The sequence below is a fragment of the Nelusetta ayraudi genome, unplaced genomic scaffold, assembly GCF_046127955.1.
Source record: "Nelusetta ayraudi isolate G7.1 ecotype Tasmania unplaced genomic scaffold, CSIRO-AGI_Nayr_v1 ptg000056l, whole genome shotgun sequence".
NCBI lineage: Eukaryota > Metazoa > Chordata > Actinopteri > Tetraodontiformes > Monacanthidae > Nelusetta > Nelusetta ayraudi.
Window position 1 is genome coordinate 2,463,163 of NW_027466106.1, and position 16,838 is coordinate 2,480,000.

Sequence of the window (16,838 nt, forward strand, 5' to 3'; positions counted from 1 at the left end):
GCAGCGCGTATTTTCCTCCCGCAGCTGCGTTCAAGCTGCTGCTGCTGCTGCTGCTGGACCAGCAAGAACAGCTTTGAACCGGTTTTTGTCGCCGGCTATAAAGCTGCATGGAGCGGATGCACTCGGCTCATTGTTGATGCGGGGGTCCTCCCGTGGCACGTACACAGAAACATCGCAGATAAGAGCCTCGGCTCAAGGCGTCGCTACCGCTCATTTTTCTCGTTTTAATTTGTCCGCGGCGATTCATTGCTGACTGTTTCCAGCGCGGCGCCATCCTACATGGAAAGTTGCTGCGTGACGCGCAGCTCTGCGGCTTCCTGCAGCTCCCCGAGTCGATGCTGGTGAGGTGAGTGTTGCGTCTTTATCTCTAAGCCTTGAACAAAATGACCAAGGTTGAAATGGAAAATGGAGAGAGGAAAAACAAAGGGGGAAAAACAAAGGGGGAAAAAAAAAAAAAAAAATCACATTTACTCACAATTGTATGTGGTGATGAATTATTTTTTATTCTTCGTCTTCGGGAATAAACCAAACGATAAATACCCGCCGGCAGATTTTTGTTTTCAAATGATGTTTAATTTATTTATTAATTTATTTGTTTGTTTTTGTTTCTTAATCTGCGAGTGTAAATAAGGAACCAGTGACATGGCTGGCTGTTATTATGCTTCAAACAAAGAAACGCCACAGGAGACAACTTTTTTAATTTATTTATTTTCAAGGAGTCGCCTCGTAAACAAGTTGAGGCCAAAGTGCCGCAGTGATGCACTGTCAGTTCAGGACTGAATTATTAATAGTGGAACTCCGAGAGAGTTCAGCACACACACACACACACACACACACACACACACACACACACACACACACACACACACACACACACACACACAAAAATATGTGTTTAAAAAAAGAAGGAGAAAAAGACACGTCTTGTCTGCTCGCAGGGAAGAGGACGTTGGTTTTCAGCAGACTGGAGGAGAGGAGGGCGGGTGAGAGTCATGCAGCCTCCCCTCCTCCCACATCCAAGGTGTCCGGTAGATAAAAAGACACTTTCGCTATTGTTTGAGGCGCAGTCAGTCAGGGATCAGGACTACACACACACATACACACACACACGCGCACACACACACACGCATACGCGCGCGCACACACACACACACACACACACACACACACACACACACACACACACACACACACACACACACACACAGCTTGCCCTGCAGGCTTTGTGTAAGTGTTCCACCCGACTTTTTCTTTTTTCTTTTTTTTTATTATTTCTTTTGTCTTTTTTCTTTTTAAGATCAGGCTTCTCAGATAAACAGACTTGTTTCATTTTAAGAAAAAAGAAAGAAATTAGAGCAGCATTAAGTATCCATCACTTGACACAGTCTGTAAGTCTTTAAATCATTTTTCAATCAGGGGAAAAGGTAAGTGCAAACTTTTTTTTTATTGTACCTCTAATTTCTATGTTTTATGTGACGATTTTCAAAACAAAGGTGTAGTGTCATCATTTTCTAACTGACTGTCATCCAACAGCAAAGATGCCCTAAATAATTTAAGAATGTAATGGGAGAGAAAAGTTACTGCCAGGAAGATGCTAACATTTATTTTTTTTTTTACATATAAATCTAACAACTGTAATAGCAGCTGCAAGCTAGATGATTAAAGTTTGCCAAGGGAAAGCAGATATTTACGAATCGTGTGTAAGGACGTGGGAAAAGAAAAAGAATGATGACAAAGCAAAAAAAAAAAAAAAAAAAGGTGAAGTCACAGTCTGGCATTACCTGTGTGGGAGCAACAAGTTGGTTTCTGGGTGCCTTGTCTGGGATGCAATTAACATGCAGTAGTTAATCATCAGCCTCAGCTGGTATCAGTGACAAATATAGCGATGTCGTCTACGCTTTTTTTTTTTCTACTGTCAGTATGCCAATAATGTTACGTCACATCGTGGTGATGGGCCAGCGGAACAAGTGGAACACTGATCTACAGATGACTGATTGCAGATAGCAACCATGTCGCTGGCATATGCTGCTGCAAGTTGTGCATACCAGTTTATTAAATACATAAATAGTAGATATATTGAAAAAAATTTTTTTTTTTCGCTTCAGCCAGGATTGAAGACCTGATTCTGGCAACATTTTAATCACTTTAGTGTTTCCACAATTTCTAACTAATTTTACTCAAATAAATATATAAATAAATAAATCAGCATTTTTTTTTTTTGAATTAGAATATGTGCATCGTCTATGCACTCTCCAGGAGAGTCCACCAGTCGCTACTTTTGTTTGCTCCACAACGCAGAAGGAGGAAGTCTGGCAATCACCCTTTTGTGACGTCACAAAGGGGAGTGATGACTCTCCCGTGTGAGTGCCAGCAGGAACAACCAGTAGTAGGTTCGGCCTTTGGAGGCCTCCTTGTTTCTTTCTGTGCCCTTCCAAACACGTGGAAGGCTCAACAAAGAACAGACGGTTTTATTCTGGAGGCTGTAAACAGAGGGCTAAATAAACTGAACGCTTTTTATTTGTGCTGTTCCTTCAGACAACCAATCACATGACGCTGCTCCACTATAGTCTAAGATGAATCCGAAAGATGTGAAAACCGAGACAACTAAAGGTGAACCGTCTTGTCTGTTTTTCTCTGTCCACAGAGGGCAGCAGTAACATCAGAACCATGGCGCCATCTACCAAAGTGCTGGATGGCGGCTGGGGATGGGCCATCGTGGCGGCCTCCTTCATGGCCCAGCTCCTGGCCTACGGTTCGCCCCAGTCCGTGGGTGTCCTGTACCCTGAGTGGCTGCACACCTTCCGGCAGGGGAAGGGCATGACGGCGTGGGTGGGCTCGCTGGTGGCCGGCGTGGGACTAATCGCCAGTAAGTAGTCCGCGCCGCCTGCGCCGCCGTCACACAACCGTGTGTAACACTTTCTGCACAGTGGGATTAGAGAGCCGAGCCGAGCCGAGCTGCCACCTTCCATTTATGTTAACCAGTTGGATCAGAGGGTAGTGGGGGGGTCCTCACACTGCTGCAAAGTGATAAAAAAAAAAAAAAAAAAGACGTCAGAAACATATTTTTAGCAACTGCATACATAAAACATGCTACCTCTGCCAGCACACTTTCCTTTGGGTGCTGGTCGTTGTTAGTAAGAGCGAAGCGATTGCGGGCCATAAACTGTTCCTGTGTCATCGAGAACCAACCAGGGAGCCATAAAGGTTCACCTTTACTCCGTCTGTCTTCCATTTCCCGACTTATCGCCGGACCACGTCGGCGCCCGCAACGCAGCAGACACAACAGCCACTGGCTGCCTTTGTTATTACGGGACGTGTCACCTGAAGAATTGCGCTCAGAGATGGGGCAAAGTGTTACGAAGTGAAAACATTTAACCCGCCGGCGGCGCGGGAGACGACGCAAGAGAGAGCCCAGCTGCCGGGACCGATGTTCCCTGGCAGAGGAAGTGGCCGGCGCGGTCGGCGGAGAATCACATCAGCTGTAATGTGGCCACAGATAGCGAGGACCAAAGGCAGACGGACAGACGGACAAGCAGGGAGAGGGGAACACAATTAGGTTTTGCATGTCCTATATTCCCAGCAGAGTCGAGAAAAGGAGAGAGTGAAAGAAAAAATTACAGACAGACAGGCAGGCAGACGGACAGACAGAGGGTAAGTCAGATAGACAGACAGACAGACATCTAGGCAGACAGCGGGACATCCAGGCCGACACAGGGGAAAACAGAGAGACAGGCACACACAGGACAGACAGACAGAGGGACAGACAGGCAGACAGAGCTGGGCTGCAGGCCTGGCCTTGTGTCTCAGCTGTCATACAGTGTTGCAGTTTCCTCTGTGCAAACCACAGGAAGGGGGGGGGGGAGCCTTCGCTCTGAGAGAGTCTCGTCATGTGATGACACGGGGAGGTTCAGGAAGCAGTCAGGAGACGTTGAGGTGCACACATTTATTTTAAAATGTGTTGACGACAGCGCGCGGCCGCGACTTTAATTCCAGAAGCCTCCTTAAGTAGGTCGACCTAAGACGGTCTCCTGCTGACGGCAGCAGGTCTCTGACGGGTTGCCAGTTTGACGCTAATGGGAGGCGGCAGCGTCCCGTCCAGATGTGACACTGGTCGGCAGCACAACAGCGTCGCTGCCCTTCAGCCCCTGAGGTGTCTTCGACACCTTTCTCTGATTTGACCCCGTTTTCTCTTCTCCCCTTTTTCCTCCCAGGTCCCATCTGCAGTGTCTGCGTGGAGAACTTCGGCGCTCGTCCCGTGACCATCTTCAGCGGGGTGATGGTGGCCGGCGGCATGATGCTCAGTGCCTTCGCTCCCAACGTGGAGTTCCTCATCTTCTCCTACGGGATTGTGGTCGGTAGGTGAACACTTAGCGATGTTCCCTGGCAACCCGGGGAAAAAAACAACAAAAAAAACAAGAAACATCCTCAATCCTCAGTTTTTCGGTTTTATTGTGATCAAAAAAAAAAAAAAAAAAAAAAAATGCTAGACGAGTGAAGGAAATGATGCAGCAAACAGTGGACTGGACTCCGCGTTCTCTGTGTTAGCTCAAGTCACGTGATGGGTGTGTGCCAGATCACGTGACTTCCGTCGGTAGAACAAACTCTGGTATGCTAATTGTCGGGTGCACTACATTAGACACGGGTAGTTCTTCTCCATTTTCTGCTAGCCTCGACACGACATCGTGCTACGTTGCGCGATCGCTGACACGTCGCCGTCAATGTTGCTGACTGGCACTCACGCGATGTGCAACGCACCTCGAAATTCGCTGGAAGACACCCAGCTTGACACAATCAGACAAACAGCATCTGCTCAGTGCTGCCGTGTGCTCCAGTGCCATGAGCTACGAGGGTGATGAGGTAAACGGGCACCTGCTGATCAGATTACACTGAATGCCAACATGTTCAGTGAGGCTTGGCTGGCTTGAGGTCACCACGCTTGAACTGATTTTATAAAACGAAGCCAACCGCTGGCTCTACCTGGGAGCCACTTCCTTATCGGTTCAAGATAAGAGAATATGACAAGAAATAAAAATCAGGGACCATTTGGCGCTGAGACTCTTACGCAATGCCAACACGTGACAGACCCTAAATCCTCGGTTAATGAGTAGCGCCGCCGCCGTGAGCAGACCCCAGCACTGGGTGAGACCAGCCGTTGCGTAAGTTGCGCACCATGTGCTCCACGAGTCTGTTTGTGTATCAGGAGCAGGTGGACAATGTTATGGCGCGACCGGTCCAGGTCCACCACGTGACCCCCCACCGCCCCCGACCCCCCACCCCCCGCAGCCTCGTCACCTGCCTCGGCCATACCTGTCAGGGCCCTCTGAGTGACAGCCGGCACCGCCGCTCCGCCGGTGCCTCTGCAGAAATCAGAGCTGGCTGGCTGGTTGGGCATGCATATTTCAGAGAGCGGTTTATTTTTAAACGTGCCCCATCGATGTTGTGCCCGGCCGCGTGTGCACGTGAGGCCTCGCTCCTGTTGCCTCGCCCAGCTGTTTGCATTCCACTCGCAGCCGCTCGCTGAGCTCGCTGAGCTCGCTGAGCTACCCTCGGCTGCTTGGCGTAGCCTGTTTTGTCTCTGTGTTTACCAGCAGCGTTCCGTTTCACGCCCGGACTCTCCTGGCATGAACAAGGAAATATGAACAGCCGTGGATCCCTTCACGTGGGTGGAAAATAAAATTAGCATTAGAGCAACGGCAGAGGAGCCTCTGCAGTTGCGTTTGTAAGAGCTGGTGCGCTTTCTGACCGTTGACTGACAGAGTTTGGGTGATGTTGAAATAGAGGCGATCTAGAAAATGCACTAAATTGTATTTCCAGCACTACGGGATGTGCTCATATGCTGCGTTTCCATTAGCCCTAAAATTGAATTAATTAAATGTCGCAATGAAAAAAACTGCAAAAAGATTTCAACGCTCTCACGAGGTATCGATATAGAGGAATATCACAATTTTTCTACAATCAAAGAGAAAAATATAACAACCATTTTTGAGAGCTAACAAACATAAACAAACAAAAGCAAACGTTCATAATTAATTAATAGAATTAATTAGAATTACGCCTTATGTGCTTCACACCATGCAATGGAAACTACTTGCAAATCGCAATTGCACCTGAAATTTTAGAAATTACGCTTTTGTCTTGCAACATACTCCAATGAAAACGCAGCTCTGTACACGTCAACATGCATATGTATGCCTCATGTAGGAAATCACAACTAAAAATCAATAAAGATTTCTGCTGTGTCCCCCCCCCCCCCCTCTGTCCTACAGGCCTGGGCTGTGGTCTGGTCTACGCCGCCACCCTCACAATCACCTGCCAGTACTTTGACAAGAGACGCGGCCTCGCCCTCGGCATCGTCACCACAGGTACTGCAGCCAACCCTGCCCCCCACCCCCCCCCACCCCCCTCCACTCCCTGCTTAATTGTAGTGGATCTCTTAGCCGGCCACATGAGCCAGTCGACTGGCCCGGCTCCCCGAAAGATTTGAACCTCAGAGTCTTTCTGAAGGATTGTTTTTGTGTGTAATTAACGCTAACAATGGAGGAAACACCAGTGACGCCTTGCTCATCATACCAGTAATTATGAATAAACGTAAAAAAAACCTCTGCACGGGTGTGCCCTCAGAATCCTGTTCTCGCTTGTTCAGCTTGCTCTTCACGGCACCCCCCGCGTTCAACGAACTTACGCTTGAGCGACAGACAGACAGACGACAAAGATCATATTTGCGCAAGGAGGGCGGCTTCTGTCAAACGTCTCTGCTCAGTTGAGCCTCAGTATTTACCTGATCTCTTGCCAAAGCCACTGAGGGATCCAGTCGAGGGCAAACGCATGCAAATAAAAGATACTTTTTTTCCCCTTCCTGTATGAGGACGTCTCCTGCTAGCAGCAGACATTGTCTTCAACTCATCGTAGCTTCTTTTCTTTCCCTTCCCACATTCGCATTTATCTTGACTGATGTCTCATGGAATCCCATCAAATTGTTTGATGGATTCAAACTGCTTAAAATGTACATCCATGTTCTACCAGCGCTGTCTTTCAATGGTCCAACGGTCCTCAGAGAAAGACCTGAGCGCTTGCTGTTCTCCGTCCACGCAGGAACGAGCGTCGGCTCCTTCATCTACGCGACGGCCCAAAACGAACTGATCGAGCTGTACGGCCTGGACGGCTGCCTGCTCATCATTGGCGCCCTCTCGCTCAACCTCATGGGGTGCGCGGGCTTCATGAGGCCCCTCCACATGCCGGCGTACTACCTCAAACAGAAGGCGGCGCTGGAGCGCTGCACGGAGGAGCAGATCCTGGACCGGCCGCCGCTGGACGAGCTGAAGATCACCGCCGGCTCCACCAACGCGACCACGCCGGACAAAAGCATCACGGCCAAGGAGCAGCTCATCGCCATGGACGCCAAGGACTCGTCCGGCCAGACGGAGGCCAAGAAGGGCGGCCTCCTGTCTGGCTTGGCCCTGGTCAAAGCCATCAAGAAGAAGCAGCGGTCTTACGCAAAGTACCTGTACTCCATGTACGAGATCCTGCAGGACCAGGTCATGATGGCGTTCTGCATCGGCGTCTTCCTCTTCAGCCTGGGCGCGTACCCGCCCGTGCTGCTGATCGAGGACGTGGCCCTCAGCCAAGGACTCATCGAGGAGATCAGCGTCATCCCCCTGGTGTCCATCGGGGCCATCGCCACCTGCGTGGGCAAGCTGGGCCTGGGCTGCCTGGTGGACATCAGGTGGATCAACGGCATCTACCTGTACGCCTTCACCATGTTCGCCGGGGGCGTGTCCCTCCTCCTCATCCCCTTCATCAAGAGCTACCTGGGGATGCAGATCCTGTGCGTGGTCATGGGCTTCTTCTCGGGGAACTGGTCCCTCACCTCCTACATCACCACCAGGATCGTGGGCCTGGACAAACTGACGCAAGCGCACGGCGTCCTCATGTTCTTCGGCGGGATCGGGATCATGCTCGGACCACCTGTTGTAGGTACGGAGGTCTCGCCTGGGCTGTTTGGCAGCATAACCAAAACCCATCCATCTGCAGTGCATTGTACACTACCAGTCAGAAGTTTGGACACCTTCTCATGCAATGGTTTTTCTTTATCCTTACTCTTTTCTACATTGTAGATACATATTGAAGACATCAAATTGATGAGTAATATATAGGAAATTTTAAGATATAGAAAAATTCTGAAGAAATTAAAATATGAAATGTTTTTGAGTAATGTCACACTTTTTTATGAACTAAAAAAATAAGTAAGAATCTATGTAAATAGTCATTAAAATTAAAGTAAAACCGTTGCATGAGAAGCTGTGTCCAAACTTCTGACTGGTAGTGTATGTAACAAAAAAATACTCTTGAGTGTTGATTAGTTCTAGTTAAGTGTTTATCGCTTGTCTATCCCGTCTCCGTTCCTGACGTGCCGAAACTGAAATGCTTCCGCACATCAGGGTGGAGGATCCGCATTACCACAATTTGCTTTTGACAACCATCACTTTGACTGCTTCTGCTGGAAGTGGAAATCCATCCCATGATTGCTGCATTCCCACTTCCTCTTTTGAAACCACAAAAGACGTCAAAGTCTCTGGTCACTGTGGTGCCGCCAACACAAAGCTACTTTTACATCCGTGATGTGTGGAAGTCCTTTGGTAGCCATCCTCAATAATAATAATAATGATGATAATAATTTGGCCGTCAAACCGAACAACTTGAGCAACTGAACCTTGCGTTGGTCTAAACGTCTGCTCTCCCTTTGCTGCTCTCCAGGGTGGTTCTTCGACTACACGCAGTCCTACGACCTGGCGTTCTACTTCAGCGGCGGAATCGTGGTGGTGGGCTCGCTCATCCTCTTCCTCCTCACCCTTCCCTGCTGTAACCGGAGGCCGTCCAAGGGCGACAGGCCCGACGTCCACTACACCAGCAACTGTGACAAAGTTGCCTCTGTAGCCTGAACACTCGATCACGAGGGCTGAAACTTCAGCCCGCTGACCGCTGCACTCGACACCCGATCCACGAGGATGTTGATTTTGACTATGAACGGGGGTTCGCAACCCCCCCTTATTTCAGCTGCCAGGGTCCTATATGCCAAAACACTTTGACGTTTCAAAACAGTACCTTGAGTGCATTTCTCAGGTTCAAACCGCAAGCTGCACATCTCTTTTTCTCTTGCGGCCTCTTTCAGGAGGTCGGCTGAATCATTTTAATAACGGCCACAATTCTACACTGTCGTTTGTTTGCTGTTGTTTTTCCACTTTACTGTAGCTGCGGAAAAAAAACAAAACAAAGTGTAATTCACGGCACAAAAGAAAGAAAACACATGTAGAATTGGTGGGCACATTTGTTTATTGTTAAAAAAAAAAATGTTGAAAACCACTTTTTGGAATGCACTACAAAGCCCACTGCAATAGAGCAAACAAGGGTTTTAAATGAGAAAGAGGGAGTCAGTGTCATGATCATTTTCCAGTATGGCAACACTGTTTTGACTTTTGTATCGCCGTTTTATTGTTATGTTTGTATTTAATGCTTTTCCAATCATGCCCACTGTGTACAAGCGTACTGTGTCTAACCAAAGCATTCATCATGGTCAATGCCTCTCAAACACGTAAATGCCTGCTGGAACAATACATTGCCTTGCTTTTGAAGATGATTTGTTTTCAAGTGCTTTACCACACACATGAACTGTTGTGTTTTCTACATGTTCCGCCAGTATGGATCAACCGGACTTGAACGAGTCACGTGAACTTCAAATCATACGTTTAAAAAAAAAAAAAACAAGAGCAAACAATCCATACTGTACGAAGCTGTAGGCATTCATGCATGTTGATTATTGTGGCATGACCTCCCATGATCTGACTCTCCCTTTCGACCAGGCTGGTCCTCTTATCTCTCGTACTGCGTAGGCCTACGATGCGTGTACGTGTACATGTCGGCACACGCATGTTTGTACGTGTGCGTTGTCAGCTATACTATTTGTATTTGTTTCTTAGTGACTTTTTTATATGCACACGATTTGCCATAGAGCTGTAAAATGTTGTCGTTGTTGTTTTATATATATACGTATATCTATAAAACATAATCATTGTGATTGAAAAAACAAACAAAACAAAACACAGCAATAGGCTTTTAGTATCACCTGAATGTTCAGTGTCCGCCACGCCAGTTGTATTTTTGATAGTTTTACTTTATGGTGTGAAAGGTTAAAGCTGGACTTGAGTGTGTGCGCGTGCGTGCGTGCGTGAGTGTGTGAGTGTGTGAGTGTGTATTTTCTCTGTGATCACAATACAGAAGGATCCAACTTGATAGATTGCAATTGTCTTTTAGCCTCTCTTGTTTTTTTATGCAAACTTGTAATACTTCCTTATATTTATGTTCTTTTATTTCAAGTGCCAATAAAAGATATTTGATTTAGAAATACTGTCTGGTGAATAAGGGTACGGTTAGGAGGTTCCAAGATCTAAAGGATACATGTGGCCTGCAGAACCAGGACCACTTCAGACATCTACAAATAAGAGACTATATTGGTAAAACAAAAAAAAAAAAAGCAAAATTATGAGCCCGAAAAGGATATTTTACAGATGTTTATAAAACAAAGAACATAGATAAATATTTGCTGAGAATATTACTGGTAGCTTGCAAGAAGTCCATAACCAAGAAGTGGCTGAAGAGGGAGGCACCTAGTATACAGTAGATGGATGGGTTGATGTAGTGAACAGTATCTTTGGAATGGAGAGAGTTACTTTTAACCTAAGAACACAAAATTAGGTGTTTACTGAAAAATGGTAAAAAATGGATCACATATTATTACACAAATTATTAAGTTATATGACTGAGTTTCCGGGCTGATTTGGAACGTTTAAGTTTGAAGACTATTAAAAAAAGAATTGGCAGTATATAGTATGACTTAAAACAACATCACAAAAATGTTCAACACTATGACGGTCATGCTGGGGAGTGTGGGAAACAACACTTTTAAGCCAAAGCAGCTGAGCCACATGCTGGACTGGGAACGAGAGCAACACGTCCCAAAGGAGGCCTTGACCTTCCTCAGGGAGCTTCCACACTCCCGCTTCTGGACAACACCTGGATTTTTAGCTTCGCGGCAACGAGGAAATGCATCAAAAATGTGACGCCTTGTGCGTTTCTTACCAGATCTGGCTCCGCATGAATAAAAATGTCCAAAGTCTGTTGCTGCCTCTCAGTCGAAGCAATAGAAAGCAATTCAGGACAGCAGAACTTTATGGCTCCTGTGAAGAGAACAAGGAAACAGTTGCACAATGGGGACTTTATGGCAACTTCAGAGAGATAAATGTATTGTTCACAAGGTTGTTGTCAGCAACAAAATGTTGTTAAGGTGAAGCATTAAAACATTTGTGTCTCTTTCAATGCATTGAGACATTTTACACTTCTGTCTAAAATTTAACAAAAGATGATTTATTTGTACTTCAGATACAAAATATAATACTTGTGTATTGTATTGTGAACTAAATAAATCCTGTCTAACAATGCTGCACATATCAGCTACCTACTGACGCTGGTCGACAGCAGTATCAACAGCAGTAGACAGCCGACTGAAAAACAGAAATTCATTCTTTATGTTTTTTTTTTTGTTTGTTTGTTATTTGTTGTATTTTATGCCAGGTCATGGGGGTAAAAAATAAAATAAAACCAGCCTCTGAACAATAACCTTTTTGTCACCTGTAGCACCTATAGCAACGTTGCATCATACCTCCCTCATCCACTTCCTGGAGGCTCACAGCCAATCAAATCACACGGACCTCGTACATTCCAGTAACAGTAATCTTCCTTCGCACCTTTCAAGTTTCTTTTCTCCATACCTCAGCCAACCAACATTTCCCAGCTGCTGACTCTGGACCTGGCGGACCTTAGTTGACCCCCCCCACCCCGCCACCATCTCCACAGATGTTGATAAGAAAAGCATGTGGCCTACTAAGCATTTTGTTGCGATCGATCAGCACTCGCCGCGTCCACCCGGCTTTACATGTCTGTGAATTGAGGCTCAAGGTCGTCTCGACTACGGCTGATAAAAATGAGAGGCGCAGCAAAGGACAGAGGACTTCTTTTTTTTAAATTTTTTTTTAGTCATTTTGCGCCTCCTGCCCTCTTTACATAACACACTGTAAACAAACAATCTCTTGAGGAGGGACGAGCCTTCAGATTAGAGTGCCAGCAGCAGTGGGGACACATGAAAGTACAAATGTCCTCTTGACTCATTTCTGTGGCGCTCTGCCGCCAATCAAGCCAAGTCATCGCGGCAAGCAGGCAGACACAGAATGTTTTCTCAGTGTTGAGCGAGCAGAGTGGAACGGAACGACAGACAGTTGAAAGACAAGTCAGGGAAAGAAAGAAAATAACCCAAAACAAATTCCAAAGCCTCATGATCATTCACGAGTGGTCAGTCCATGCTTTGCTTAAAAGAAAAGAAAAGAAAATAAAAGAAAGGAAGATCAGTCTTCAGTCTCCAAGTGCAGGTCATTTCAGGGCAAACCAGTGTTACAATTGTCTGACATTTTGACTTTGTTTGCAGTGAAGTAAATAGAAATAAAATCTTATTTCTTTCTGCAAGAATCGAGCAGCCCGGACTTATGTGTGTTTGTCATTCAGGCCGGTGACCCTGGTGTGTGTGTGTGTGTGTGTGTGTGTGTGTGTGTGTGTGTGTGTGTGTGTGTGTCCACTGCACAAGCCATGTGTTGATCTGCTCCTCAACTGGCCGCCCTCCATCCAGACAACTGTGTAAAAATAATGTCTTTTCCATCTGTGTGTGTGTGTGTGTGTGTGTGTGTCACGCTGCCCTTCAAGCTGTCGCACGTGCGTCAGACGTCAACAGAAAAAAGAAAAGAAGGTGCTGAAGCTGATGGTGGATAGATGGCGTGTTGACAGCCATGTCGTGCCAGCGAGGACTCTATTTCCCCCACCAAGTGTTGGAAATCACTCCATTTCAGTCTGACCGGCTCGCCTCGACTGATTTATATCCTGCCACTAGATGGAGCCATTGTGTCTGCTTGTAGCTGCTTATCAGCGCGTGACTGCGGCTTTGCAGCGGGGTTGAGGATGTTGCTGCTGGGCTACCAAAGCGTGAGATCAGATCGGCATTATCATTTAGCCATTTGACATTTATTTGATATATTTTCTTCCCTTGTTGTCTTTTAAACACGGCTATTAAAGCAAATGGCGCAAGAAAAAGGGGACTTCAGAGGAGAGTCTCCACTCTGGAAGCCAAAACGTGTGTGTCAGTGACCTAAATGTCTGTTTGTTGCGTGCATGACAGAATAAACTGCTCAGGAAATGTGATTTTCCAGATGAATGAACACTCGCGTATGTCTAAATGTACATGTTGTTTCTTCATGGCAAAAATCTGCAGAAGTGCAGCGAGGTAGTGAGGTCATAACAACGCCGATACAAAAAATAATGACTTTTATCTTTTGCGGCCCAGTTAAACCAGACTTTTAGTTAGAATAAACCGTGCAGGTGCAACATCTTGAATCATTTTCAGAATTGTGATTTTTTTTTTTTCTTTCTCCCTCTCTTTGCTGCAACTTTTGAATTTAGGTGGCAGTGTCAACGACGCGCCGACTAAATTCTACTCTTAAATGCACCAAGCTGTGACATTGCTGGCACAGGGTGTGCTGGAGAGAGTTCACATGAGTCCATGTGTCAGTATTTACATACTGAGGGCCATCTGCTCGGGGGAAACTTCTCCCACTCGCAACTCAGCGTCCATGGTTTGTCCTATTTCCCCCCCTCTATTTTTAAAGACTCAACGTTGGCTGCCGCAAAGGCGGCCGAGCCGACGGCAACCGGAATAAATATATATTTTGTGTTTTGCCCGCCTCCAGTCAGTATGTCACATGGCATTTGGCATGACTTTGCTAATTGACATTGCAGCCGCTCACCCGGCAACCTTGCACTATACATATATATATATATATATGTATATATATATGTATATATATATATATATATATATATATTTATTGAGTGTGTATGAATATTCTGCTGTAGCCAGTTAATAAAAAAAAAAAACACAACAAATAATTATATGATGTAATTGGTGATTCACCTTTACTTTTGGAATGCCAAATATGCACTGCAGTGTAGTGTTGTGCATCACACACGAAGGTGTGGCTTAAATCAGACAGACAGCAACCCGGTTGGCGAGCGAATGCTTGTGGCTTGTGGAGACGAGTGTGCACGTTGGTCGGCGTGCACGCTTCTCAGAATTTCTCAGCCAGTGAAAGGGCAGCAGAAAGTCAGCACTGCAAGACCACATTCAGCCACACGTGGGCGGGATTGAGAGGCGCGAGACACGCGCGCACAGTTGTGCAACACCTTGTTCCAACAGGTGGCTCGACATGTGCACACAGGGTACAGCGCATGTACAGTATGTGTGTGTGTGTGTGTGTGTGTGTGTGTGTGTGTGAGGTCAGACAATATTTCTGCCAATCATGCAAACGTGCAGTGAAGGGCAGCCCGTTTGTTTCCCCCCCTCGCTTACAATTATTATTTTTCATGTGACAGTGCTCTCAGATTGTTCTCCGTACTGATGACATTTGGTTTGCCCTCATGCGGCTATGAACATTCATCCTCTTTTTTTTTTGCCACCAGTCTTTTGATTCAGAGGCAATTTTCCTTTTTTTGCAACTAATTAGTGCATTGGTTAGAGCAAATGTTTCACTGTATTTGGTAGATTTGTCTGGCTGGCTGCCTCCAGCACATCAGAGAGGAATTTGCATGCATGTGTATTTCATTTGGATACGTCTGATGTTTGCAGACTGCTCTGTTTGCATCTCTGCGACCAACCTCACAGTCAAATACTTTGGTTTCCAAAAAGATTAGCCTGTCCTCGTTTTTCATAAAAAAAAAACAAAACATGGACTCCACTGACAAAAGTCACAAAGGCTCAGCTGCAGCTACACGAACGGGAGCGAGAGCGCCGTTTCTTTGCTTTTTTTTTTTTTCTCTCACTCTCCCTCCGGCTGTCGCTGATGACGCTGGCCGCTAAGAGTGGCGAGCTAGCTGTTCATTTTTACATGCCATGCCACGTACGAGCAAATGATGCTTCATGTGCCACCGCATCACTGACACACAATTTGCGCAATACGTGCGCGATGCGATGCGATGCTCGCCTCGTGCTGCTTTCCCGTCCCCTCACTGAAGTCGGTATCTGCTGACAGCCCTCAGCATCTTGGATGTGAACTGTTGCACATGTGCAGCTCCTCCCCTCCTCCCCGCAGCGATCGGGACTGTAATCGCCGTTAAAGGCCGCCGTGCGCTCGCCTCATTGTTTGACTCACCAAGTTGCTCGTCAGTGTTCCTGGCGTCCTGCTCAAAGTGCAGGGGGTCACATTTGAGGCTGCGTTGGGTGGATGGAGGAGGACGGGGGGGGAGGTGGGGGTGGGGGCTGTGTGGCAGATGGGTCGCTTTGAAGCAAGATCCGTCTGCCGGGAGCGTCTCATCGCGGCTCCGCTCACTGCTGCGTGACCTCTCGTCTTTATTCACTGTCAGCCCTGCAGTCAGCGCAGAAGTAGGTTATTGGAGCAGCGGGCCGCTCACAGTCATGGTTCTGAAAGAACGCGAGCACCAAATACCACCGACTTGCCTTGCAGGGGCACATGAGCTAGATCAGGGCTGAGCTTGCATGATGCGCCTGCTAATTTCCCTGCGTTACGCCTCGTTAGCGGCAGACGCGAACAGGGCCGCGACCTTGGTGGCCGTGCCAGACGACCTCCGCAGCACTGGGCCGTCCTGTCTGCGCGCATCGAAACCACAGACGCGAACGCAGGCCCGGGAAACCAGAGGCGGATATTTTTAGCTTGAGCCTTGACACAAACATAATGTGATTTTACTGCGTCTGCCTGCTGTTGAATATTGTTGTCCAGCATGGTGGCGTGCAACGGAGACCTGAGAGAATCACAGTGGCTGTGTCTGAAATCACCCACTTGTTCCCTCCTCCCTGCTCCCTATAAAGGGAATTGCATGTGGCTAACAGGAGAACTCCAACTGAGCCACTTAGACTCTATAGGCGCTCTAACTTAGAACAGCCCTCATTTTTTGACCATGCAGGGATTTTGCTTTCTCTCACCCCAGTTCATTCTCTGCTGTCATTGAACAGTGTTTACTACCTCAGAACATTTCTGCCAGTAAGTTTAAGGGTCATTGGAGTCTGATTTTTTTTTTTTTGTTGTTGACAAAAACCATGGCTTTTTAAATGTTTAACCATGTTGAGAGTTTCCCTTGCTCACTCCATTTCTTGCTATGCTACTTTGTACAGTGTGCACTGCCTGTCGTCCCAGTGAGTTTCAGGTAAATCAGAGTCCGAAACATTTGTTGTTTTTTCATTTTTAAATGCATTAGCCCGTGGAAAAACGTCACTGTTGAAATTTAAATTAAAGGCAAGACTTTGGGCAAATTTTACATTTGGCTATAGCCCTGCTATAGTATGTTGATTTTTTTTTTTTAATTTTCAGACATGTTGAGATTTTTCATTGTATTACTCTGTCTCATGCTAAACTGTCACAGGATGGTCATTTTGCTGAGTTAGTTACCCTGCAGCTCCTGATGTCAAAGTCGTCAAAAAACCCTTGGACATGAGTCTTGGCGCCGTTAATGACATCATCGTGCTCGCATTATGAAAACTTCCTGTCGGCAGGTGGTAACAAATAGACTAAATTGATTTAAAATTAACAATCGCCTTTTCTACCTATGGGTCAGCACTAGCGCAATGCATGATGGGATATATTGCCGGGCCAGTGACCATCGGTTGTACACTGCTTTTAGCGTTGCATTGTGGGTTACATTAAGTGCACTATATAGTGAACACCGATGTTCACTCA

The 16,838-nt window shown here is 46.7% G+C and overlaps 1 protein-coding gene and 1 long non-coding RNA gene across 2 annotated transcripts in view; one reads left to right on the forward strand and one right to left on the reverse strand.

The window, feature by feature from the left end:
- LOC142896621 (monocarboxylate transporter 9-like) lies at positions 1–9,356 on the forward strand. Its single transcript, XM_076038408.1, has 6 exons — positions 1–346; positions 2,645–2,866; positions 4,212–4,355; positions 6,267–6,362; positions 7,093–7,974; positions 8,755–9,356. Exons 2-6 carry the CDS (start codon positions 2,668–2,670, stop codon positions 8,937–8,939), a joined length of 1,506 nt encoding a protein of 501 aa, XP_075894523.1. The 5' UTR covers positions 1–346; positions 2,645–2,667; the 3' UTR covers positions 8,940–9,356.
- The window catches only part of LOC142896627 (uncharacterized), an 18,200-nt gene continuing 5,607 nt past the window's right edge, over positions 4,246–16,838 (reverse strand). Inside the window, exons 2-3 of the long non-coding RNA XR_012928382.1 lie at positions 11,134–11,231; positions 4,246–4,380 (exon numbers count right to left, since the gene is read on the reverse strand). This is a non-coding gene — a long non-coding RNA (uncharacterized LOC142896627). The remainder of the gene's footprint in view (positions 4,381–11,133; positions 11,232–16,838) is intronic.